This window comes from Phacochoerus africanus, chromosome 14 (genome assembly GCF_016906955.1).
Source record: "Phacochoerus africanus isolate WHEZ1 chromosome 14, ROS_Pafr_v1, whole genome shotgun sequence".
NCBI lineage: Eukaryota > Metazoa > Chordata > Mammalia > Artiodactyla > Suidae > Phacochoerus > Phacochoerus africanus.
This window is the reverse complement of record NC_062557.1, coordinates 23,003,296-23,030,484: the sequence shown is the minus strand read 5'-3', so window position 1 is coordinate 23,030,484 and position 27,189 is coordinate 23,003,296. Positions and strand designations below refer to the sequence as shown.

At 41.8% G+C, this 27,189-nt stretch overlaps 1 protein-coding gene across 8 annotated transcripts in view; it reads left to right on the top strand.

Annotated features, from left to right (window-relative positions):
- Positions 1 to 8,921: 8,921 nt before the first annotated feature.
- Positions 8,922 to 27,189, top strand: part of CDK12 (cyclin dependent kinase 12) — a 72,414-nt gene continuing 54,146 nt past the window's right edge. For 6 of the 8 annotated variants that reach the window (XM_047759255.1, XM_047759254.1, XM_047759253.1 and 3 more), the window contains exons 1-5: positions 8,923 to 10,574; positions 16,248 to 17,132; positions 23,981 to 24,157; positions 25,308 to 25,447; positions 26,432 to 26,602. In XM_047759255.1, coding sequence (XP_047615211.1) covers positions 9,526 to 10,574; positions 16,248 to 17,132; positions 23,981 to 24,157; positions 25,308 to 25,447; positions 26,432 to 26,602 — 2,422 coding nt within the window. In that variant the 5' untranslated portion in view covers positions 8,923 to 9,525. Of the gene's footprint in view, positions 10,575 to 16,247; positions 17,133 to 23,980; positions 24,158 to 25,307; positions 25,448 to 26,431; positions 26,603 to 27,189 lie in introns of all 8 variants that reach the window. The other 2 variants (XM_047759256.1, XM_047759250.1) reach the window with 2 other exon arrangements.

The following is a 27,189-nucleotide window of genomic DNA, read 5'->3' as shown; positions in this document are numbered from 1 at the left end:
TAAAAGATGGTGGTTCTTTGTAACCCGACGTCCCAAGCTAGCCCAGTACACTTAATTTCCATTACCTAATTTTCTTTTTAATTACTGAAGTATTTTTCTTGAGCAATTAAATGTTTTTGAAGACCTAGGAGATTTGGGATTGAGAATAACCTGTATTTGGAGTTCCCTTGTGGCGGTGGGTTAAGGATGGGGTTAAGGATCGGGGTTGTCACTGCAGCAGCGATAGTGGCTGCTGTGGTGTGGACTGGATCCCTGCCCAGGAAATTCCACAGGCCACGTGAGCGTGTACAAAAAAGAAAACCTTGTTTGCATCAGTTATTAAGATCCCAAAGGTGTTCACAACTGATTGTATACCTTTTTTTGTAATCATAGTGAAAACAGTTTAGCTCATACTCTACATTACAAATCACAAAGACAGTGTAGTCATACCTCTTGTATCAGTGAATCCTCACAAAGAGATAACTGGAGTAATGCTGAGAAGTTCATGGCCACTGGAACTGAAGAACTAGGCTGAAACAGAACAGCACTATCATTGGATATAAGTTGTTTTTTAATGTTCTTTTTCCATGCACATCACTGAGAATAACTGCTGAAAAGTTGGATTTTACCCGGTTGGCTTCAAGGATATTAAGCAATGGATCTCCACTGGCTCTCTAGTCTCAGACTTTTCCCATATTTCAAAAATGGTAAGCAAACATCCTCCAAAAGCATCCCAGCAGATAGCTACAGTTCCAGTAAGCAGCCACAGCAGTGTAAATTTAACAAGAATAAATCTTTAGGAGTTCCCACTGTGGCACAGTGGGAATGAATCCAACTAGGAACCATGAGGTAGCAGGTTTGATCCCTGGCCTCACTCAATGGGTTAAGGATCCAGCATTGCTGTGACCTGTGGTGTAGGTCGCAGACGTGGCTCAGATCTGGCGTGGCTGTGACTGCGGCGTAGGCCTGCAGCTACAGCTCCGATTAGACACCTAGACTGGGAGCCTCCATATGCCACGGGTGCAGGCCTAAAAAGACAAAAAAAACAAAAAACATTAGAAATGTTTGGGGGGGAGGAGTTCCCCTGTGACTCAGCTGGTTAAGGCTCTGTTGTCACTGCAGTGCTAGGGTTGCTGTTGTGGTATGGGTTCCATCCCTGGCCCAGGAACTTCCACATGTCTCTGGCTCGGACAAATAAAAAAGAAAAAAAATGTCTGGGGAGTTCCCGGAGTGGCTTAGCGAAAACAAACCCAACTATGAGGATTTTGGTTCAACCCCTAGCCCCGCTCAGTGGATTAAGGATCCATCCAGCACTGGAGCTGTGGTGTAGATTGCAGGCATGGCTCAAATCTGGCATTGCTGTGGCTGTGGCCATAGGCCAGCATCTGCAGCTTGATTCAACCTCTTAGCCTGGGAACTTCCGTATGCTGCACCTGTGGCCCTGAGAAAAAAAAAGAAATGTCTGGGAATATGTCTGTTGCCACAAAGATATCTATAGCCATGGTTCTTATAAGAAGTTAAATTTTACTTCTTAACTATTCCTCTTACCCTCATTCCTTTGATTCAAAATTCCTTTATTCCTTCCTCTCCCAAGTTCCTTGAACAGGACTTTTTAAATACTGGGAGGCCTTCTTCTAACCTGCCTCCCCACACCTCACTAAAGCCCTCTTATTTATTTTTTTTTAATTTTTTTAAAATTTTTTGTCTTTTTGGCTTTTCTAGGGCCGCTCCCACAGCATATGGAAGTTCCCAGGCTAGGGGTCTAATCAGAGCTGTAGCCGCCAGCCTACGCTAGAGCCACAGCAACGCAGGATCCGAGCCGCATCTGCGACCTACCCCACAGCTCACGGGAACGCCAGATCCTTAACCCACTGAGCAAGGCCAGGGATCAAACCCACAACCTCATGGTTCCTAGTCGGATTCGTGAACCACTGAGCCACAACGGGAACTCCAAGCCCTCTTATTTAAATGTCAATTTTTTTTTGCTTTTTTTTTTTGTTTTTAGGGCCACACCTGTGGCATATGGAGGTTCCCAAGCTAGGGGTAGAATCAGAGCTGCAACTACTGGCCTACAACAGCCACTGGGGATCTGAGCCATGTCTGTGACCTGCACCACAGCTCACGGCAACACTGAATCCTTAACCCACCAAGCAATGCCAGGGATCAAACCCACATCCTCATGGATCCTTGTCGGGTTTGTTAACCACTGAGCCACAAAGGGAACTCCTAGATCTGAATTTAAATGTCTCTTGATCTAGAGTAACAAATCAAGCCTTCTCTAACCCCTGACTTAATCATGTACTCTGTTATACGATTTCAAATTTTTTTTGGCTTGCAGCATTTGGAAGTTTCGGGGCCAGAAATTGAACCTGCACCACAACAGTGATACAAATCATAGCAGTGACAATGCCAGATCCGTTTTTTTTTTTTTTAGGGGCACAACCAGGGCATACAGAAGTTCCGGGGCTGGGGGTCAAATGGGAGCTGCAGTTGCCATCCTACACTACAGCCACAGCCACTATGGCAATGCTGGATCCTTAACTCACTAAGGGGAGGCCAGGGATCAAACCCACATCCTCATGGATACTAGTTCTTAACCTGCTGAGTTACAATAGGAACTCCCAATGCCAGATCCTTAACCCACTAGGCCACCAGGGAACTCCTCAAACTTCTCTCTTTTTTTTTTTTTTTTATGGCCCCACCCTTGGCACATGGAGGTTCCCAGGCTGGGGGTCCAATCAGAGCTACAGCCGCCAGCCTACACCACAGCCACAGCAACTCGGGGATCCAAGCCGTGTCTGTGACCTACACCACAGCTCACAGAACACTGGATCCTTAACCCCCTGATCGAGGCCAGGGATTGAACCCCCAACCTCATGGTTCCTAGTCAGATGCATTTCCACTGCGCCACGATGGGAACTCCTCAAACTTCTCTTTAATACCCCTTTCACCATCAAAATTAAGTACCTGATGATGTATTCAATGCCTGTCTTCCCTGCTGAACTGTCAAATCCAGGAGGGTGGCTGCACTACATCTATTTCTTTCACTAATGTGTTCACTAATATTGCCTAGCCCAGCTCCTGATGTGTGAGAGACTCAATGTATATCATTGGGATAAATTAATAGGGTTGTCTGATAAAATACAGAACACTCAGTTAAATTTGAATTTCAAATAATCAACAAATATTTTTTAGTGTAAAAGTATGTTCCACATATTATAATAATATAAATCTTCAACCTTAAAATAGACAGCCTTTATCCAAATGAGAATTTCCAAAAATAGTTTGTATTTAAAGTGCTGTTTCCGGAGTTCCCGTCGTGGCGCAGTGGTTAACGAATCCGACTAGGAACCATGAGGTTGCGGGTTCGGTCTCTGCCCTTGCCCAGTGGGTTAAAGATCCGGCGTTGCCGTGAGCTGTGGTGTAGGTTGCAGACACGGCTCGGATCCCGCGTTGCTGTGGCTCTGGCGTAGGCCGGTGGCTACAGCTCCGATTCAACCCCTCGCCTGGGAACCTCCATATGCCGCAGGAGCGGCCCAAGAAATAGCAACAACAACAACAATAACAAAAAAAAAAAAAGTGCTGTTTCCTGTTATCAAACAAAGTGCTCTTCATTCAGAAAGCATCTGTGGGAGTTCCTGTGTGGCACAGTGGAAACAAAACCAACTAGGAACCATGAAGTTGTAAGTTCGATCCCTGGTCTCACTCAGTGGGTTAAGGATCTGGCATTGCTGTGAGCTGTGGTGTAGGTTGCAGATGCTGTTCAGATCTTGCATTGCTGTGGCTGTGGTATAGGCCAGCAGCTGTAGCTCCTATTCTACCCCCAGCCTGAGAACCTCCATACGCCATGCGTGTGGCCCTAAAAAGCAAAAAAACAAAAGAAAACAAAACAAAACAGCATCTATGGAGTCCCTCATACTTGTGTCTTAGGAACCGATAATTTTTTTTATGATTGCAGTCATAGTATATGGAAGTTCCTGGGCCAGGGGTTGACTCTGAGCCACAGCTGTGAATTACACCACAGTCACAGTAATGCCAGATTCGAGCCTCATCTGAGACCAACACTGCCGCTCTCAATAACGTCGGATCTTTGGAGTTCCCGTTGTGGCACAGTGGTTAACGAATCCGACTAGGAACCATGAGGTTGCTGGTTCGGTCCCTACCCTTGCTCAGTGGGTTAACGATCCGGCGTTGCCGTGAGCTGTGATGTAGGTTGCAGACGCGGCTCGGATCCCAAGTTGCTGTGGCTCTGGCGTAGGCTGGCGGCTACAGCTCTGATTAGACCCCTAGCCTGGGAACCTCCATATGCCGCGGGAGCGGCCCAAAGAAATAGCAAAAAGACAAAAAAATAACAAATAAAAAAATAAAAAAAATAACGTCGATCTTTAACCCACTGAGTAAGGCCAGGGATCAAACCCACATCCTCATGGATACTAGTTGGGCTCCTTTCCACTGAGCCACATGCATACTCCTGCAGTCAGATTCAGCAGCACCCTGCACCACAGGGGGAACTCCAGGCACTAGTAATATAAAGTTGAAAATATAGTCCAAGCCCTCAATAGATGCGGCTTGTATCCTGAGTTGCTGTGGGTCTGGCGTAGGCCGGCAGCTACAGCTCTGACTGGACCCCTGGCCTGGGAACCTCCATATGCTGCGGGAGCAGCCCAAGAAACAGCGAAAAGATTAAAAAAAAAAAAGTTTTTGTTAAATTATCTTTTACCCGAGGTGTCACTATTGGATACACAGCTACACTTCCTTGTGCAAGCTTTCTGTACAAATAAACAATAACATCTGTACTAAGTAGAGCTAGGAAATGTTAAACCTTATGACTTGAAAACAGTAAATTTAACCAAATTTTGGTCACAGAATAGAATGTTATTATTTCTCATCCAAAAATGCAGATGAAATGACATTGTTGGAAAATTTGTAATCTAAAAGTAAAGATAGAAGAGACATATCATTAAACAAGAAAAGCATTGGAATTCCCATTGTGACACAGTGGAAATGAATCTGACTAGGAACCATGCGGTTGCGGGCTCGATCCCTGGCCCTGCTCAGTGGGTTAAGGATCCGGTGTTGCCACGAGCTGTGGTGTAGGTCACAGACGCAGCTACGATCTGGCATTGCTGTGGCTGTAGGGTAGGCCAGCAGCAACAGCTCCAATTCAACCCCTAGCCTGGGAACCTCCATATGCCACAGGTGCAGCCCTGAAAAGACAAAAGACAAATAAGAAAAGCATTGGAGTTCCTGCTGTGGCTCAGTGGAAATGAACCTGACTAGTATGCACGAGGATGTGGGTTCAGTCTCTGCCTCTCTCAGTGGGTTAAAGACCCGGTGTTGCTGCAAGTTGTAGGAATTTCCATATGCCGCACCTGTGGGCCTAAAAAAAAAAAACCATGAAACAAGCATTCAGGGTACACATAATTTTCATGTGTGATAAGGGAAGGACAACGGACAAATTTTAAATGACTAAGCTTTGAGGGAGACTTCAGAGGATTCTTGAAACCTAAAATCTAAACTAACAAACTGGGAATTCCCATTGTGGCTCAGTGGTAACAAACCCAGCTAGTATCCAAGAGGATGCAAGTTTGATCACTGCCCTTGTTCAGTGGGTTAAAGGATCCAGTGTTGCCATGAGCTCTGTGTAGGTTGCAGGTGCTGTTCGGATCTGGCATTGCTGTGGCTGTGGTGTAGGCTGGCAGTTGCAGTCTGATTCGACCTCTAGCAGCCTGAGAACTTCCATGTCCCACAGGTGTGGCCCTGAGAAAGAAAAAAAAAAGGAAATAAAGTTTCTGGAGTTCCTGCTGTGGTGCTGTAGGTTTAAGGATCTGCAGCGACTCAAGTTTCGGCTGAGGCACGAATTGGATCCCCAACCCAGCATGGTAGGTTAAGGATCCATTATTCCTGGAGCTGTGGCTTGGATTCAGTCCCTGGCCCAGGAACTTCCATATGCTATGGGTGCAGCAGAAAAAGAAAAACAAAACAAAACAAACCAACACACGCACAAAAAGAAAGTTTCTACTTCTGGAATGATGAATTAATTTGGATGATGAACTTATTTTTTCATATTTTGGCCACTCCCCTGGGGCATATGGAGCTCCCAGGATAGGGATCAGATCTGAGCCACAGTTGTGTCTCCGGGGCAACACTGGATCTTTAACCCACTCTGTGGGGTCAGGGGTTGAATCTGTGTTCCAGTGCTCCTAAGTGACGACGGATCTCGTTGCACTTCAGCAGGAACCCATGGGTAATGAATTTTATTTTTCAAGATTTGACACATAATCACAATTCCATCTGCTTCTTCTGCTTTTTGGGGGGGGTATTTTTAGGGCATATGGAGGTTCCCAGGCTAGGGGTCAAATTGGAGCTGCAACTGCCCACCTATGCCACAGCCATGGCAATGCCGGATCCCAGCTGCCTCTATGACCTACACAACATCTCACAGCAATGCCAGATCCTTAACCCACTGAGCAAAGCCAGGGACTGAACCTGTGTCCTCGTGGATGCTAATCAGGTTTAAGTGCAGAGCCACAAAGGGAACTCCACAATTCCATCTTCTGCCCCCCTTTTCTATTTTACTGTGGATTGTGGGTGCACTCTGTGTCAAAAATTGATCTTATTTATTATTTTTGGCCACACCTGAAGCATATGGAAGTTCCCAGGCCAGGGATTCAATCCTAGCCACAGCTGTGGCAATGCCAGATCCTTAACCTGAGAGGCCACAGCTGGAGCTTTATGATCTCATTTAAAAGATAGGAAAAGAATGGGAATAATTTTGGTGAACTCATGCCAATGTTTAATAAAGTAGGCCAGTCATTTAATCTAATTATCCATTAAGTCCCATGACATCTGCCATTATGTCAGACACTGGTGGAGACATTTACATCCAGGCCTTCTTGCAGCAATAAATTGGGAGTTACCACACTTGAGTTCCAGTACTTACTTCTTTTTTTCTTGATAGTATTAATTTTACTTCCATAGATTATTTAAAAGTTGTCATGAAAAAGTTTTTTTTTTTTTTATCAAGATATGTGGACTTAAACATTTAGGCAAATTTTTTTTTGGTACTCATGTAATCCAAGCAATATGAACACCTCCAGGGAGTGGTTTTGAGAGTCAGCTTTTCTGCCTTCATTCAAAATGTTTTCTGGCTTCTAACCTACTGGCTGGTGTTCCCCTCTTTGCATATACAAATCCTATGTACTCTTCCTGGGTCAACTCAAATGTCCCATTTTTTTTTTCTTGTTTAGCCACCTCATCAAATAGAGTTCCCAGACCAAGGATCAGATCCCTGCCACAGTTGCAACCTATCACAAGAAGCAGTGCTAGATCAGTATGCCAGGCAGGGGATTGAACCTGCGTCCTGATGCTGCACAGACACCACCAATCTGGTTGCACCTCAGAGGGAACTCCTAAATGTCCTACTTCTTTGTTGGGGGGGAATCTTTTTAGAGCTACACCCATGGCATATGGAAGTTCCCAGGCTAGGGGTCCAATTGGAGTTGTAGCCGCCGGCCCATACCACAGTCACAGCATCGCCAGATCCGAGCCAGGTCTGCGACCTACCCAGCTCATGGCAATGCTGGATTCTTAACCCACTGAGCGAGGCCAGGGATAGAACCCCCAACCTCATCGTTCCTAGTTGGATTGTTTTCGCTGTGCCATGATGGGAATTCCCTAAATGTCCTACTTTTATAATGCTTTCTTTTATCACTCCTAATCTCCTTTTGAAACTTCGCACTGCTCTTTATCATTCTTATATTCTTAGGACATTTATCACATTATTATCATTATTATTTTGCATTCCAGTAGCATGTGGAAGTTTTTGGGCTAGAGATTGAACCCTTGCTATAGCAGCGATCTGAGTCACTGCAGTGACAATGCCAGGTCCTAAAGCCACTGCACCACAAGGAAACATATCACCTAATATCTTCTTGTGTATGAATACATTGTCCATATTCTACTTGAGGACCCTCAATGGCACTGTTACACAGAGAAGGAACTTTAAGTCTTACAGATACATGTTTACTGAAGTAAACAATGAGAAAGCCTGGACAAGTCACTTAGCTTCCCTGTGCCTTAGTCTTCTCACTATCACAACCCTATTTCAGAGGAAAGTTGTGAAGATGGAATGAGTTAATATGTGCTAAGGAGTTTTGAAAAATAAAAAGGAAGGGAAGTGTAAGATTTTTGTCTCGTTCATGAATATTATGCTTTGCTTGTTTGTAATTATAATCCTCTCTGTGAAAATAAAAGGCTAAATGATTCCTAAAGAGTCATAAGATGATCTCAAGAGGTGATGAGCATTCAAGTCTTTAAGCAGTTGAAAGGGTTAGTGCCACACAATGAAAGAGCTTGTAGTTTAGTGTCAGACAAGAATTTGAATCTCTTTTTTTGGCCCTTGATGGACCAACTTTGTCACCTTGAGTAAGTTTTTTAGCTCTTCTGAGACTGGGTTTCCTTATCGGTAAAATAGGGATAAGGAAATCGTGTTTTGCAGGGTAGTATGAGAAATAGAGAATTAGAGATAATGCACGTAGTAGTATATACAAGTGGGAAGAATTGTTAACACTTAGGGACTTGAGTTGAAATGTCCTCACATTTGTCCTTTGTTCTGTTGACATTATTTTCATCCTGGTACTTAAGAGAGTTGTTACAAAGCATGCAAAAATTAGTTTGCGCTGGAGCCTGAGAACACGTTTTTGTTCAATGAGTTATTAATAAAGTTTTGAATTTAAAAGATCATCCTAGACCCAATAAAGCTTTGCTCGAATGGGAAGCCGGAATCTTATCGCGAGAATCTGGCGGAACGCGTTTCTGGCCGGGGACCTGCTCTCGCGTTGTTTGAGCAAGCAGCCGCGAGAGGTGAACGGGAAGCACGAAGTACCGCGAGAGTTGGGCAGATTCTCGCGATACTTCCCGGGATTACCCCCCTCCCCCCGCTCCTCCAAGTGCCGTTTCGGTTTAACCTAGTGTGTGACTGTGAGTCTGTGTGAGGGAGCGAGTGAGTGTGTGAGGTATTGAGGTGAGGCGGAAGCTAGAAACGGGGCTCCCTCAAGAGCGAGGGACAAAGGGGGTGTGAGGCGCCTAGGCCGCGGGACCCCAGCGACAGGAAGCCGCCCCGAGCCGGGCTACCGGGTAGGGGAAGGGCCCGCGCAGTCCTCACAGGGCCCCAGAGCCCGAGTCGGCCCCACAGCCCCGGGCCGCCGGCTTCCTACTTCCTCGACCTCCTTCCTGGGCGCCTAGGCCTGAGGATTGGCTCGGCTGGAGTTGGAGGGGAAACAGACTCGAGCGGCAGTCCGTTGTCTCACAACTCCACTGCTGAGGAACTCTCATTTCTTCTCTGGCTCCTTCACCCCCTACCTCATGTAGGAGGGTGCTGAGGAGTCGGGAGGGAGGAGGAGCCTGGGCTACCGTCCCTTCCCTCCCCACCCCCTTGTAGGGGTGATTTGGTAGGCGTGGGGCTGGGGTTGGGGGGGAGGGTGGGGGGTTACTTTTTGGAGTGCTGGGGAACTTTTTCCCCTTTTTGAGGCCTGGGGAAAGGGAATGCCCAATCCAGAGAGACATGGGGGCAAGAAGGACGGGAGCGGAGGAGCTTCTGGAACTTTGCAGCCGTCATCGGGAGGTGGCAGCTCCAACAGCAGAGAGCGTCACCGCTTGGTGTCGAAGCACAAGCGGCATAAGTCCAAACACTCCAAAGACATGGGGTTGGTGACCCCCGAAGCAGCACCTTTGGGTACAATTATCAAACCTTTGGTGGAGTATGATGACATTAGCTCTGATTCTGATACCTTCTCTGACGACATGGCCTTCAAACTGGACAGGAGGGAGAATGATGAACGTCGCGGGACTGATCGGAGTGACCGACTGCACAAACACCGTCACCATCAGCACAGACGTTCCCGGGACTTACTAAAAACTAAACAGACAGAGAAAGAAAAAAACCTGGAAACCTTTAGCAAGTCGGGATCGATGAAGGACCGGGTATCAGGAACTTCGAAGCGTTCAAATGAGGAGAATGATGACCATGGGAAGGCGCAGATCTCCAAAAGCAGCAGCAACAAGGAATCCAGGTCATCCAAACTCCATAAGGAGAAGACCCGGAAAGAACGTGAGTTGAAGTCTGGGCACAAAGACCGGAGTAAAAGTCATCGGAAAAGGGAAACACCCAAAAGTTACAAAACAGTGGACAGCCCCAAACGGAGGTCCAGGAGTCCCCACCGGAAATGGTTGGATAGCCCCAAGCAAGATGATAGCCCGTCAGGAGCTTCTTATGGCCAAGATTATGACCTTAGTCCCCCAAGATCTCACACTTCTAGCAATTATGACTCCTACAAGAAGAGTCCGGGAAGTACCTCAAGAAGGCAGTCCGTCAGCCCACCTTACAAGGAGCCTTCGGCCTACCAATCCAGCACCCGGTCACCCAGTCCCTACAGTAGAAGACAGAGGTCCGTGAGTCCCTATAGCCGGCGACGTTCATCCAGCTATGAAAGGAGTGGCTCTTACAGTGGGAGATCACCAAGCCCTTACGGTCGAAGGCGGTCCAGCAGCCCATTCCTGAGCAAGCGGTCTCTGAGCCGGAGTCCTCTCCCCAGGTGAGCTGTTTGTCTTGTCTAACAGTCCTTTCTTTCTTACGGTGGGTTGTGAGGAGCTATTAGAGAAGTTAACATTCTGTTGAAGTTCCCGGTATTGATCATTGACTAGAACACTTGGCTTCACTAGTCATCATGTAGGTGAGTCTGGTGTCTTCTTAACCCAGAATTGGAGAGGCGGAGCATTCACATGCCTACTGCTGCTAAAGGTAGGTACTTCCAGTGGTGGGATCTTCAGCTGTAAGCGTCTGTGAGTAAAATCATAGGCTTCTGCTTACTTGAGTGCATCGGGTTGATACTGGTTCCCAGCTATTTGGGTTGCTTTGTCTTAAAATTTTAAAAATCACTTTAGTATTAGTGCTTTAGGCTTCATTGAGCCTGATTAAAAAGAAGTAAGAAGTTACAAATTTTCATTTGTATTGTCTCAGGGCTGTTTGCCTAGGTCATCTATCATTTGTGTTATCCACTGAGTCTCCAAACCCATAAGTTTATTTCCTAATTGACAATTTTTTGATAACTTGTAAAGGACTCCTATCTTTTATCTGATGTTTCTAGTGAAAATTCAGCCGATTAGTCCTTTTCCCTCTGATGGTATAGCTTAACAGAAATTGGTTCCAAAGATAATTTGATTTTCTTTATAGCATCACCGTTGACCTATCTTGTGACCACAGGCAATTTCAGTATCTTTCTCTTAAAAAAATGGTAGTAGTATCTTCACAGTGATATTTTTGTGAGAAAGGCATGTTAATTTGATATTTTATTGTTGGAGTGAATTGTCTAAAGATAACTGTTCTTGTTCCTCTGTGATGAGATGCACCTCCCTTTTTGTAGACTTTACCATTTTCCACAAAAGCAGAACTTGGGCTCTTTTGGGGTTATACCTGAGTGGAATGCTAGTCTTGCTTTGTGAACTTTGGTAAATATTTTCTGTATGTGTAAAATGAGAGTAACTACTAGAGTTGTGAGGATTAACTGATGAACGTGAAGTGCATAGCACAGTGCCTGGTACCTGGAGCCTATCAGTAAATTCTTTCTGTGAGTGAGGAAAATGTTGAACACAAGAGAAATTATGATAATTGGAAAAATCCATTTATGTCTTTTATATGGCAATGTAATTTTTGCTGATTTAAAATTATAATTCATAAACTAGTTTGAATTCATCAAGCTGTGAGAGTTCCTAGCTTTCAGAGTATAATGTTCCTTACTTAGGCTTTTCCCCTCCATTTTATTACAATTTTTCAAACAGAAAAGTTGAAAAAATTGTACTTAGGACTCAAATATGTACTACCTAGATTCTGCAGTTAATATTGGTTATTTTATCATCCCTGTCCATCATTCCATCAGGCATCTTTTGTCCATCATCCATCTTTGTTTTGATTCATCCCAAAGTAAATTGCAGACGTCAGTATACTCCACTGTAAACATTTCAGGGCTCACTTTTTTTGGGGGGGGGAGGGATGAGGGGTAAAATTTATATACAGTGAATTGGATGTCTCGAGTGTACCATTTGTAAAATTGCTTAGTTTTTTAAGGAAACATGAGAAATATTCTCAATATTTATTTTCTTAAGGGAGTAGTTTCATTAAGGCTGTTCTGAGATATTTTATTGTTGCAGGGTTTGGGAATACAGAATTGCATTGAGGCTAAAACCCAGAATGAGTTTCAGTAAAAACTGCTGTTTTGCAACGATTCCTTTTGGATTCAGACCTCAGTCTCTCTTCCACTACTCAGTCGGAACTGGTGCAATAATGGTGAAAATAAATCAAGAAAGAATTGGAGACACAGTGTGATAGTATAGGGCACAAATATAAACTCTACATAATAATCCTGGAGTCACATACACGTTTTTAGTTGTGTGTACAAACAATAAGTACAAAAACTTCTTGGAGTCAGAGTAGACAAACATACAGATCCTTTTTAGGGTATTCTCTGTGTTTTTTCTTTGAGAGGGACAGTCAAAATTAAGCAATATCATTTAAAAGACTGAAAATGTTTTGTCAGAAATGAAAGGTCTTTGCATCCACCAAATTAGTGGTGATTAATAGTAGTGGTTTCATTTCAAATGGGCGGAACCTAACTTAATTCAGGGAAAAAATACATTTGTTTTTTGAAGATAAATTTTTTATTGTTGCCTGCATTTACCTATTTGTTGTCCCCTATTTACCGCACTCCCGCCACAAATAGTGGGTCTGGAACTCAAATGTAACATTTTGTATAACTAAAAACACCGGAAGTATATGGCCATCCAAATGTCCTATTAACAGTAGGCTTCTGTTCAGAGGTTGAAGTTTGTAGTAGAGTTCCTTAGGAAGGTTTAGTCATGCTGAAAGATGAAAGAAACAGTGGTTTATATGCATGGTCTCTGACATTACTGTTATCCCGAGATAGAGATACTAGTTTTATCTCAGCCTATAATTCAAGCAGAGAAAACGTCTCGTGGTAGCCATTTATAAGAGAGGTATTAGTTTTCTTGAGGGTAAATGGATATTTGGTAAATTCATTTAACTACTTTCATTGTTCTATATCCTTATATTCTTGTATATTTTTTGTTTTTTTTGGTTTTTTTTTATGGCCACACCCATGGCATATGGAAGTCCCTGTGCCAGGGATTGAATCCAAGCTGCAGCAGTGCCAGATCCTTAAACCTATGGCATCAAGCCGGGGATTGAACCCACACCTCTGAGAATCGAACCTCTGCCTCTTCAGTGACCCAAGCCGATGCAGTTGGATTCCTAACCTACTGAGCCACAGCAAGAATTCCCATATATACATTGTTGTTATTGTTTTTGAGTACTTTGATTCCAATGATGACTTTTTATTTTAACTAGCTTTTTGAAGCAAATTTCCAGAAAACATTATAGGTATAAGAAAATCATGACTAACATCATGTGAGTTGTTTCCTCTACTATGCATATGGTATTTGTTTTGAAAAGTTTTGTTTTTGGGGGGTTTTTGTTTGTTTGTTGCTTTTAGGGCCACAGGTGCAGCATATGGAAGTTCCCAGGCTAGAGGTTGAATAGGAGCTGCAGCTGCCGGCCTCTGCCACAGCTGCAGCAATGCCAGATCCTTAACCCACTGAACAGGGCCAGGGATTGGACCTGCATCCTCATGGATACTAGCCGGGTTGGTTTCCACTGAGCCACAGTGGGAACTCCCTTTTGAAACATTTTGAATCACATAAGTTCTTACCAGTGATCAAAGGTAAAAGAAAATACTGAAGATCTGGAATGGGAACAATTTGTTTTAGACTACTGGGCAAATGATATTTTGTCTAGTCACGTTTTTCATGCCAATTTTTTGTTCCCTTCACGTTGAAGCCTGAGCACATTAGGCTTTATTAAAAAGCAAAAAGAAATAATGAGGGTTTGGGTTTCAATTTAGAATAATCTGCCTTATAAGCTCCCAGATTTGACTTCCCAATCATTCTTTAATGATGAATAAAATTAATTGAACATGCAGTATTACCTTGCTGTATGAGTTTCTAAAAAGTTGATTGGGAATAACTTTATATTTGAAAGTACTAGAAGCCATCATAGTTTTGAGAAGTTCTAATAAATTATTTTGGTAAGACAGTTTTTTCAGTTTATCTCATTTTTTCATTTGGGTTTTCTTGGCCATGCCTATGGTATGTGGAAGTTCCTGGGCCAGGGAGCAAACCTTTGCCACAGCAGCACCCCAAGCCACTACAGTGAAACACTGGGTCCTTAACCTGCTGTGCCACAAGAGAACTCCTAGTTTATCTAGTTTTTAAGTCCTAACTCTTATATCTTGGGGGTTTGTTTAGTATAGGCACAACTTAATTATAAACTGAGGATACAAGGGACAAAAATCTTTTCTTGGGATTTTTCAATTAAATAACTCTCCAGTTTAAAAAAATGTAGGTTTTGGGAGTTGCCTTCGAGGCTCAGTGGTTAACGAATCTGACTAGCATCCATGAAGATACAGGTTCAATCCCTGGCCTTGCTCAGTGGGTTAAGAATCTGGTGCTGCCATGAGCTGTGGTGTAGGCTGGCAGCTACAGCTCTGATTTGACCCCTAGCCTGGGAACCTCCGTATGCTGCTGGTGCGGCCCTAAAAGGCAAAAAAATAAAAATAAAAAATGTAGGTTTTGGAGGAGTTCCTGTCATGGTGAGGAGTTCCTATCATGGAGTGATGGAAACAGTCCGACTAGTATCCATGAGGACACCGGTTTGATCCCTGGCCTTGCTTAGTGGGTTACACATCTGGTGTTGCCATGAGCTATCATGTGGGTTGCAGACATGTCTGGGATCTGAGTTGCTGTGGCTGTGGCATAGGCTGGTGGCTTCAGCTCTGATTCGACCCCTAGCCTGGGAACCTCCATATGCCTCAGATTGGCCCTAAAAAGCGAAAAAAAAAAAAAAGGTAAAATTAGGTTTTGGTGAAGCATGCCGGTTTCTTTTGATAAACCCACCTTTAGCATTAAATATGACTTTTACAAATCATGTTTTCAGGAGTTCTTGCTGTGGCACAGTGGGTTAAGGATCTGGCGTTGCTGCATCTGTGGCATAGGTCTTAGCTGCAGCTTGGATTTGATCCCTGGCCCAGGAACTTCCGTTTGCCATAGGTGTGACCCCCCAAAAATCATGTTTTTCCTTTATCACATATTTAAACCAAAATTCTAAAAGTAATCATTGTGAAATTCCTATTGTGGCTCACGATACGGAACTTGTATCCACAGGATGCAGGTTTGATCCTTGGCCTCGATCAGTGGGTTAAGGATCTGGCATTCCTGTGAGCTGTAGTGTAGGTTGCAGATGTGGCTTGGATCTGGTGTGGCTGTGGCTTAGGGTGGCACCTGTAGTTCCAATTCGACCCCGAGCCTGGGAACTTCCATATACCAAAAAAAAACCCTAATCACTGTAGAGTTTATGCTGTGGCACAATGGGATCAGTGGCGCCTCTGAAGCACCAGGTTGCAGGTTTGAGCCCTGGCCCTGCAGGGTGAGTTGAGGGATCTGGCATAGTGTTAGAAAGACTGAAATATGTTGTATATATTGCCGTGCAGGATTTATTTCCTTTTAATCTAATTTTAAAGTAAAAACAATTTTGGGGGGGGGGGTTCGTTTGTTTTTGGTCATGCCCATGGCATGCAGAAGTTCCTGGACCAGGGATCAGACCTGTGCCATAGCATTGGTGATACAGGACCCTTAACTGCTAGGCCACCACACAACTCCAAGAACAGTTTTTTGTTTTGTTTTGTTCTTTTCTTTTTTGCATTCCCCCCTGCCCGGTATATGGAAGTTCCTGGGCCAGGGAATGAATCTGAGCTGGAGCTGCAACTTATACCAAATAATGCCAGATCCTTAACCCACTGAACCTGGCTGGGGATCAAACCTGCACCTCCACAGAGACAAGTCAGATCATTAACCCACTGTGCCGCAGTGGGAACTCACAGTTTATAGAAAAATTGTGAAGATAATACAAAGAATTCTTTTATGTCCTTGTACTCAGTTCCACTATTGTTAACATCTTATATTTGTTAAAACTGATGAACTGATGCTGTTGATATGTTATTATTATTATTTGATGATACCTAATCTCTTTTTAAGATTGCTAAATACTCAAAGCAGGTTTTTTAAGTTACAGTTCTCCATAGTTAAACTGTTCTATTTTCTTCTATATTGTTGTGATCTATTCATCTTTTTTCTTTTTCCAGTAGAAAATCCATGAAGTCTAGAAGTAGAAGTCCTGTGTATTCAAGACACTCATCTTCCCATAGTAAAAAGAAGAGATCCGGGTCACGCAGTCGACATTCCAGTATCTCACCTGTCAGGCTTCCGTTGAACTCCAGCTTGGGAGCTGAACTCAGTAGGAAAAAGAAGGAAAGAGCAGCAGCTGCTGCTGCAGCAAAAATGGATGGAAAGGAATCCAAGGGTTCACCTATATTTTTGCCTAGAAAAGAGAACAGTTCAGTAGAAGCTAAGGATTCAGGCTTGGAGTCTAAAAAGTTACCCAGGGGTGTAAAATTGGAAAAATCTGCCCCAGATACTGAACTGGTGAATGTAACACATCTAAACACAGAGGTCAAAAATTCTTTAGACACAGGGAAAGTAAAGTCGGATGAGAACTCTGAGAAGCATCCTGTCCTGAAAGATTTGAAAGTACAGGCAACGAAAGACTCTAAACCTGTAGCACTGAAAGAGGAGATTGTTACTCCAAAAGAGACAGAGACATCTGAAAAGGAGATCCTTCCACCTCTCCCCACAGTTACTTCTCCACCTCCTTTACCAACTACTACCCCTCCACCTCAGACACCCCCCTTGCCACCTTTGCCTCCACTACCAGCTATTCCACAGCAACCACCTCTGCCTCCTCCCCAACCAGCATTTAGTCAGGTTCTTGCTTCTAGTACTTCAACTTTGCCCCCTTCTACTCACCCACGGACATCTACTCTGTCCTCTCAGGCAAATTCTCAGCCCCCTGTACAGGTTTCTGTGAAGACTCAAGTATCTGTAACAGCTGCTATTCCACATCTAAAAACTTCAACGTTGCCTCCTCTGCCTCTCCCACCCTTATTACCTGGAGATGATGACATGGATAGGTAAGTTCCATAGTTAACTGGAAAAATTTAACCCTACTTATCTAAGTGTAATGTATTTTCTGTTCTCAAGCTTTGTCAAAATTGCTCTAATGAATGACTATTTAGAATGCTTTCATGAATAGGAAACACCTTCAGTGTTTGGTTTTTAGTGGAAACGTCCTTATGTATGACATCAGGAAAAAAGAATTACAGTATGAGCTCCAGTAACCCTTTTTCTCACAAGTGTATTTATTGATAATTTTGATTCAAAATTTAAAAAATTTTAATGTTAAGTAAGTGAAGGAAAATTAAGAGACTATGATTACTACTCTTACATTCTTTACCTAGATTCACCAATTGTTAACTCTTTGCCACATTTGTTTTAACTGTAGATATCATGACACTTCTGAATACTTTAGCATGTCTTTCCTAGCAACATTTTTCTTTTTCTTTTTTTTTGTCTTTTTAGGGCCGAACCAACGGTATATGGAGGTTCCCAGGCTAGGGGTCCGGTCGGAGCTACAGCTGCCGGCCTGTGCCACAGCTGCAATAATGTGGGATCCAGTCCTCATCTGTGACCTTTACTACAGCTCATGCAATGCCAGATCCTTAACCCACTGAGCGAGGCCAGGGATTGAACCTGCATCCTAATGGATCCTAGACAGATTCGTTAACTGCCGAGCCTCAGCGGGAACTCCCAACATTTTTCTGTATAATCAAAATATCTTTATCACCCTAAAAAGCTTATCATTAATTTTATAAAATAATATTAATAGCATATAAACAACAATAATAATAATATTAAATATTCTCAGTGGTTTCAAAAATGTGTTATAAAAGCTTTTTTTTTCTCCTGACGCAGGAAAAGTGCTACTTTAAAAAAAAATTATTCTATAAGAAGCAAAAGAACAATATGTAGAATCTTTGCTAATTAGAATATAAATTCACAATGGGGTGATGGAAAGAGCTCTATTTTTTTTTTTTTTGGTCTTTTTGCCATTTCTTGGGCCGCTCCCGTGGCATATGGGAGGTTCCCAGGCTAGGGGTCCAATTGGAGCTGTAGCCCCCAGCCTACGCCAGAGCCACAGCAACGCGGGATCAGAGCCATGTCTGCAACCTACACCACAGCTCATGGCAACGCCAGATTGTTAACCCACTGAGCAAGGGCAGGGATCGAACCCGCAACCTCATGGTTCCTAGTCGGATTCGTTAACCACTGCTCCATGACAGGAACTCCCCTGTTTCTAATATTAATATTTTATGAATTCTGCCATATCCCAAGAACTACAAAGGAGAAGAACAGAACCTGAAATTTATATAGAAAAATTTGAAGTATGCAATATACTTCTCGTGGATAAAAACTTTTATTTATTTATTTATTTTTTATTTTTAGGGCCGCACTTGCAGCATATGGAGGTTCCCAGAGTAAGGGTTGAATCAGAGCTACAGCTGCCGGCCTACACCACAGCCACAGCAACGCGGAATCCTTAACCCACTGAGCGAGGCCAGGGAGCGAACCCACAACCTCTTGCTTCCTAGTCGGATTCGTTTCTGCTGCACCAAACGACAGGAACTTCTAAACTATGTATTTTTATAATTTTTGTTGGAAAAAGAAATAATTGAGTATCATCCAAAGGGATCCAAGGCCACTGTCTAGCCACAAGAACCTTGTTTAAATATTAGTTTAGGGGTTCTCTTGTGGCACAACAGGTTAAGAATTGGGCATTGTCACTGCAGTGGCTTGGGTTGCTGCTGTGGCACAGGTTTGTTAGGCATGCTGCAGGTGCAGCCAAAAAAAAAATTGTTTACATAGTGGCTAAAACAATGTCAAAGAGGCAAAGAATCTTCGTTTTGAAATTTATACTGTGCTAACCAAATAGCCGTTGAACCTACATGTCATGTATCAGCATAGAGTGCAGATTTCCAGAACCAGAGCTGAAATAATTTTGATAGAAGGCACAAAGAGATTTCTATCTTTTAGATTTCAAATGTAGGGTAAAGGCCATTCAGTGCTTATTTGAGTATGTGTGGCTGTCTTTAAGAATGTGTAAGAGAGAATGAAGTGAGAAAGACTGTTTTTGTTATGTATCAATTCTGATTCTGAAAGTATAGCTGTTTTACCTAATAGTCCTTATTAAAAGTAGAAGAATGGAAGTGAAGATTTCCACTATCAGTTTTATGTTTTTGCTATGTACTAATTTATTTATTTATTTTCTTTTTACGGCCACACCTATAGCATATGGAGATTCCTAGGCTAGGGGTCCAATCTGAGCTGCACTTGCCGGCCTATGCCACAGCCACATCAACACAGGATCCAGGCCACATATGCGATCTACACCATAGCTCTCGGCAACACCAGGTCCGTAACCCACTAAAGCAGGGCCAGGGATCAAACCCACATCCCCATGCATACTAGTCAGGTTCATTTCCACTGAGCCTTGACATGAACTTCCACTGTGTACTAATTTAAAATTCAAGATAGTTTCTTTGTTTTTGTCTTTATATATTTATTTGGTGTCACCCTACCCATGTACTAGCTGCACCTATCTTTTACGTGAACAATAATTTTATGTAAGGAAACTTTTCAGGAAGGAATCTAAGAGTTGCACATGGAACTCATATTCCTCTCTATCTCTCGTGAGGCTGCAAAAGCTTAAATGTTGACTTATATATCTCTTTATATATCTCTTTATTGCCTGCAATGCTTTAAATATAAAACAGAGAATCCATTCATTAAATATTGATTATTTGAATAAGTAAAACTACTGCAGGAGCCAGGGTCAGAGCTTATGTGAAATGACTTCAGGCATGTAATTAAGAAATTGTTCCCGTCATGGCGCAGTGGTTAACGAATCCTACTAGGAACCATGAGGTTGCGGGTTCAATCCCTGGCCTCGCTCAGTGGGTTAAGGATCTGGCGTTGCCATGAACTGTGGTGTAGGTTGCAGACCTGGCTTGGATCCCGCATTGCTGTGGCTCTGGCCTAGGCCGGCGGCTGCAGCTCCAACTGGACCCCTGGGCTGAGAACCTCCCTGTGTCTCAGGTGTGGCCCTAGAAAAGACGAAAAGGCAAAAAAAATTGTTTGGCACATGGATGACGTAAAGCTTGTATTATAGGATTTGTCCTTTTAGAAAAAGAATGAAACTTTTCTTTCAAACATATGTATTGGTCAGAAGTGTATTAACTAGGTATCACATGCAGGAGCAAATGTAATTAATGGTATTGCAAAAACTCTTCTGATTCGTGGCCTACAATGCTCGGTTTCAAGAAGCAAAGGCTGCCAAACATCCACCTTGGAGGAATAGTACATTCCTTATGAACATAGCTATTCATGGGGATCTGCTGCTCTTAAGGAGTTCATCTGTATATTCTTTAAATTTTCAGTTAACCAGGTAGGGTTTTTTAAATCTCCTCTTTGGAGTTCCCGTCATGGCTCAGTGGTAACAAACCCTACTAGTATCCATGAGCACCCAGGTTTCCATCCTTGGCCTTGCTCGGTGGGTTAAGGATCTGGCATTGCCATGAGCTATGGTGTAGGTCACAAACACGGCTTGAATCTAGCCATTGCTGTGGCTGTGGTGTAGGCCAGCAACTGTAGCTCCCATTCGACCACTAGCCTGGGAGCTTCCATATGCTATGGGTAGCCCTAAAAAAGAATAAAATAAAATCTCTTTATTTTTTTTTTTTAGCCTGGTTCATTTGGAGTTTTATCAGACTTCAGTAAAGTCTGCATTTTTCTTAAAGGCTGTGTTTTTAAAGTATTGAACTCTTGTAGAAAAAAACCTATGTAAACATTCCAATTTGATATAGGATTTTGCTGATAGAAAGCTTGGTTTCTATTACAGTGCTGAAAGAATTTCTGGTTTTAATGTATTCAACTCATTTTTAGTAGAAGTTTAAAAAAATCACTTTTAAACAACATGTTTTAAGGGGAAGGAGATAAATGAGCATATTTAAAGTAGTTTATTTTAAATTTTTAAAATAAGAATTTTCTTTTTGAATATTTCATATGTAAGTTCATATGTTTATTAACAATAAAGATTTATTAGAGATTATAGTTAATTTATTAATTTAGTAAAATATATAATTATTTATTATATTGTACCTACAGATTAAATCCCATCATCATAAGTTCCAGTAGACTCTCCAGATTCTAAAATTTGTGCAGTCTTGGAGCTTGGCTAACTTTTTTTTTTTTTTTTTAAAGTTATATACAAGCATTATGCAACCTGCTCACCACATGGAAACCCATCTACAAGTATAAATGGAGAACCAGGAAATACTGATATTGATAGTGTAGATCAGCACTTCCCTGGTACTGAATCTAAGTAATGACTAGATGTTTAGTTTCTGCTCCATTATTTTAGATTTTCTTTTCATGTACCGCATGTCCTCAGAACTATGTAGAGCTTTATTTGAGTGCCATACCTTAAATGCTAAAGACCATAATATTGTTAAGCATTGCAGTTTTATGGGCCATCATTTTTCTAAGGTTTTTGGTACATTTGTAATTTGTAATATGTTTAACTTGTGTACCCTAAAATGGTAGTACATACCCTGTCACTCTTTCTTTCCTGAAATAAACATGCTAAAAATACAATTTTTCAGAAGCAGTGTACCTTTTCACAATAGCAAACAATATTAAAACCCATAAACTTCAGAGAAAATGAGACCTAAATATAAAACATAGACTGAACTTACATGAAATGATGGTGAAAGAATTCAGATAATTTGATTCTAGTGATGTAAGACCAATCTATTTATGAATTGTGAGGAATTGAAATTTATAAAGAATATTTTGATCTTGGTAATTGAAAAATTAGGAATTTTCTTTCCTTGAATGCCTTAAAAATTGGGGAAATTTAAAAATTCTATATGGCATTCTGACTCAAAAAAAGTTTTCTAGTAACAGGTTTTGTCCCCAAATCTTAATGCAGATTATAATGATGTGTGTTCATCTCTATCAGTAATTTAACAGAAAGTTTTAGGTGATTGTTTTGTGTTCCCTTGACTACCCCAGTTGTGGTTGATGTAGTACAAACTAACTTCTGTTATTCTGTCTGACTTGTAAGAAATTAAAATGATGAAAATTGGTAGGAAGTAGCTTTTCAGATTGTGTTTCAAACACAGAGGGCAGCCATTTGCTTTAAAAAGATAAATTGCAGCGTTCCCATTGTGGCACAGCAGAAGTGAATCTGACTAGGAACTATGAGGTTGTGGGTTCGATCCCTGGCCTTGCTCAGTGGGTTAAGGATCCAGTATTGCCATGAGCTGTGGCGTAGGTCGCAGATGTGGCTCAAATCTGGCGTTGCTGTGGCTGTGGTGTAGGCCAGCAGCTGTAGCTCTGATTCGACCCCTAGCCTGGGAGCCTCCATGTGCCACAGGAACGTCCCAAAAAGCAAAAAATGAAAAATAAAAACGATAAATTGCAAGAGATCTTTTTTTTTTTTTTTAATATTTGCACCCATGGCACATGGAAGTTCCCCAGCCTAGGGATTGAATCTGAGCCACAGCCACAGCTTTGACCTATGTCCCAGCTACAGCAACACCAGTCCTTTAACCCACTGCACCACAAAATGAACTATGAGATATGTTCTTTATGAAAATTCTATGTTCAATGAAAGTATTCATGAAAAATTTTTTTTCTATAACCACTTGTAAAAAGTAGAGGAGGTTCCTACCATGGTTAGCAGTCTCAGGTCCTTTTATTTTTATTTTCTTTTTGGGGGATTTTTTTTTTTTTTCCCCGCTTTTTAGGTCCGCACCATGGCATATGGAAGTTCCCAGGCTAGGAGTCAAATCAGAGCTGTAGGCACTGGCCTACACCACGGCCACAACAGCAACACAGGATCCGAGCCACATCTGTGACCTACACACAGCTCACGGTAATGCCGAATCCTTAATCTACTGAGCAAGGCCAGGGATTGAACCCACAACCTCATGGTTCCTAGTCATAATCATTTCTGCTGTACCATAATGGGAACTCTGAGCCACGTCTGCGACCTATGCCACAGCTCATGGCAGCGGCAACTGAGCAAGTCAAGGAATCGAACCTGCATCCCCATGGATACTAATTGGGTTCCTTACCACTGAGCCACGACAAGAACTCTGTAAACTGAATTTTCTATTTCAGAAAAGCCATCCCTTTTGTTTTCCCCACGGACTATTATAATTTGTTGATTGTTATGGGAGGCCTTCTGTTACCAGTGCTTTAATGATTCTGAAATAGTCTCTTGGACTCTTTCTCTTTAGGTTTTTAGTTTGAGGGTTATTTATCCATTTTGGCTGGCCAGATGTGGTTGCCTTTTGCTTCCAAACCAATTAAATCAGTATATTTCCCACTACTTTTGATTTCAAGCTTAGCTGTATTTCTTACAAAACATTCTGAAATACTTTGGCTTTTTCCAATTTTCTCTCCACATCTTTAGCAATATAATATTACATTGTTGGGCTTTCAATCGTTATTTAAGTCTCTCCTGGTTAATATATAGAATAGGTTTGGTGGTTCCATGAATTGCAGTGGTACTTTGCAAATTTAAGATAATTTCCTGCATTTTATTTCATCTCACTAAAAAAAAATCCAGATAGAATTTTAGGGAGGATGTTAAAGAAGAAGTTCATTAAAGGATCTACAAATAATATCCTAGATTTTTAAATTGTTTTTAAATGTAGTTTTTTGTTTTTCTGCAAAATCCAAGTATCTAACTGTGATAAACTCCATTTATTTGTTATACTTCTGGGTTTTTTTTCCCTTTAAAGTAAAATGTTTTTAATCTTTTAATAGATGTTATAATCTTTGAAAAGTTTTATTTGCACAACCTTTAAGTAATTGTGATTTTTTTTTTTCTTTTCTTTTCTCCGTTGTTTAGTCCAAAAGAAACCCTACCTTCAAAACCTGTAAAGAAAGAGAAGGAACAAAGGCCACGTCACCTACTCACAGACCTCCCTCTCCCTCCAGAGCTCCCTGGTGGGGATCCATCTCCCCCAGACTCTCCAGAACCAAAGGCAATCACACCACCTCAGCAACCATACAAAAAGAGACCAAAGTAAGTTTTTGGAAGAACTCGTCCTTAATTATAGCTTTCTTACTTACTTTTGGGCCTTAATATTGCTCTTCCACAGCCTGTACCAATGGGGTGATATAAAATTAGGCCTAAATGTAGATCTTATTTTAATGTTTAAAAGCCTTTCATCTGCATGGATACCTCACTGTATTTTTTAGAAAAGCAGTAGTTTTCCAGATGCAAATATACCATGAACATTGATGCCATTGTATCTTTTGATTCATAATACCTAGAGTATTAAAGAAGAAAAAATGCCTTTTATTCAGAGTAATGTACACATTAATGAAAAATTAGTAGCTGTGAGAATTTTTTTTCTAAACTACGTAAATTAACATGCCATAAATGTAGTAGAATCTTAGTAATAAAAAGTTGCCATTTATTGATCACATATTATTGCCAAAGCCTCATGTTATACTTTCACAGTAACCCTATGATGTAGGGATTATTTTCCCAATCTATAGTTGAGGAAGCCAGTACTCAATAGAGGTTAGAAGTAAGCAGCAAATCTATTGTTAATTGATCTTATTTCCTTCTAAAGCAAAAAAAAATCTGTCTTAGCCACTGTCAGAGACTGTTTAAACTATTTTCATATCATTTGATTATTGCCTTTTTAGTAAAGAAACTGATAAAAGACTCAGGAGCCAAAGAAATCATCGTGAAAGAATTCGGGGGGTTCTGTCATGGCTCAGCAGTAATGAACCCAACTGGTATCCAGGAGGACATGGATTCGATCCCTGGCGTCACTCAGTGGGTTAAGGATCCAGCGTAGCCATGAACTGTGATGTAGATCACAAGTTTGGCTCAGATCTGGCGTGGCTGTGGCTGTGGTACAGGCTCGCAGCTCCAGCTCTTATTCAACCCTTAGCCTGGGAACTTCCATATGCTGCGGTGTGGCCCTAAAAAAAATAGTAATAATAATTCTGTTTTCTTCTTTGAATGCTCTTTTTTTTTTTTTGCTATACCCACTGCATGTGGAAGTTCCTGGGCCAGGGATCCAACCCATGCCACAGCAGCCCTCTGCAGTGACAATGCTGGGTCCTTAACCTGCTGCACCACAAGGGAACTCCTGAATACACTTAATTTTTAAAAATAACTTTTTTGTCTGTTTTTAATTTTGTTTTGCCCTTTTTAGAATTTGTTGTCCTCGTTACGGAGAAAGAAGACAAACAGAAAGTGACTGGGGGAAACGCTGTGTGGACAAGTTTGACATTATTGGGATTATTGGAGAGGGAACCTATGGCCAAGTATATAAAGCCAAGGACAAAGATACAGGTAAATGTTGCCACAGAATTCTACATGTCAGAAGGTTAAAAATTTAGCAATATTGATGTCTTAAGTAGATTTTAGCAAAAGTAAATTTTGAGTTCTAATTTGGTCTCCAAAAGTTATTAAAAAGACTAAAATTTTCCAAAAGAATAGTATAATTATTACTGTCTAGGAAAACCTTTCTTCTGGTTGTTCTTTTGTAAGTGTTTTATAGTCAAATTGCTGAGAATTTAATAAGAGAAGCTAAAAATAAAATGTATAAGTTGTTTTTTGGTAGAGGTTTGGTTCTTAAAGATAAAATGAAGTAGTTGAATTATTGCTATGTTTTAATAATCCAAAATTTTTAGGCCTAACCAAATATTGAATTAAAATTTTAAAGTCTTGGAGTTCCCGTCGTGGCTCAGTGGTTAATGAAGCCGACTAGGAACCATGAGGTTTCGGGTTCGATCTCTGGCCTTGCTCAGTGGGTTAAAGATCCGGCCTTGCCATGAGCTGTGTAGGTTGCAGACGAGGCTCGGATCCCATGTTGCTGTGGCTGTGGTGTAGGCCGGCAGCTACAGCTCCAATTAGACCCCTAGCCTGGGAATCTTCATATGCCGCGGTAGCAGACCTAGAAAAAGCAAAAAGGCAAAAAAAAAAATTTAAAGTCTTAAAAAATCAAAGAAAGTGAACATGGTTTTGTCTTTTTTTTTTTTTTTTTTTTTTTTTTTGCAGCACTGGTGGCATTAGATGTTGTTGGGCCAAGGGATCAAATCTGGCCGCAGCTGCCACCTGAGCCGCCATGGAGACAACACCAGATCTTTAACCTACTGCACCACAGTGGGAATTCCTGAGATTTTTTATTTTAAAAACAATAGAAAAGCATCTGGCATGTAGCATTTAAGTAGGCCTTAAGTCCGTCTCTCACAGCTAGAGCTTATTTTAGGTGGTTCATGATGGTGGCTAAGAAATGCTAATTGATAATATAACAGTTTGAATTTGTTGTGGCAGGAGAGCTAGTAGCTCTGAAGAAGGTGAGACTGGACAATGAAAAAGAGGGCTTCCCAATCACAGCCATTCGCGAGATCAAAATCCTTCGCCAGCTAATCCACCGAAGTGTTGTTAACATGAAGGAAATTGTCACAGATAAGCAAGATGCACTGGACTTCAAGAAGGACAAAGGTACTAAATAGAATCACATTTCTACAGAGTAGATTGGTATATCTTATTTTCCTTTCTTAGCTTCTTTGCTTGTTGGCAGTTTTTAACAGATTGTACTAAAATCCAGTTTATTTCTTTAATCCACATCAGAATTAAGGTTAACAGATTCCTTTTGTGCTGAACAGTGCTTGTTTTATAAAATGCCTATTTTCCATCAGTTTACTCCTAAACTTGTAGAAGTCATTGTAAGTCATTAAAATCTAATCTAATCATTAAAGTTAGAGTCTGCTATAATACCTAGTAAGGCCTGCACGTAAGCAATATAAGGTTTTCCTCCTATGTTTTTTTAAAATGGTTGCACCCGAAGCATATGGAAGTTCCCGGGCCAGGGATTGAATCTGAGCCATACCAGCTATCTACACTGCAGCTGGGGCAACACTGGATCCTTTAACCCATTTCACAGGGGCAGGGATTGAACCCCCCACCTCTGCAGAGACCTGAGCCGCTGTAGTCAGATTCCTAATCCACTGTGCCACAGCAGGAACTCCAACCGATGTTGTGAGGTTTTTTTCCCCAAAAAATTGTAATGACAATAATGGAAATTGAAG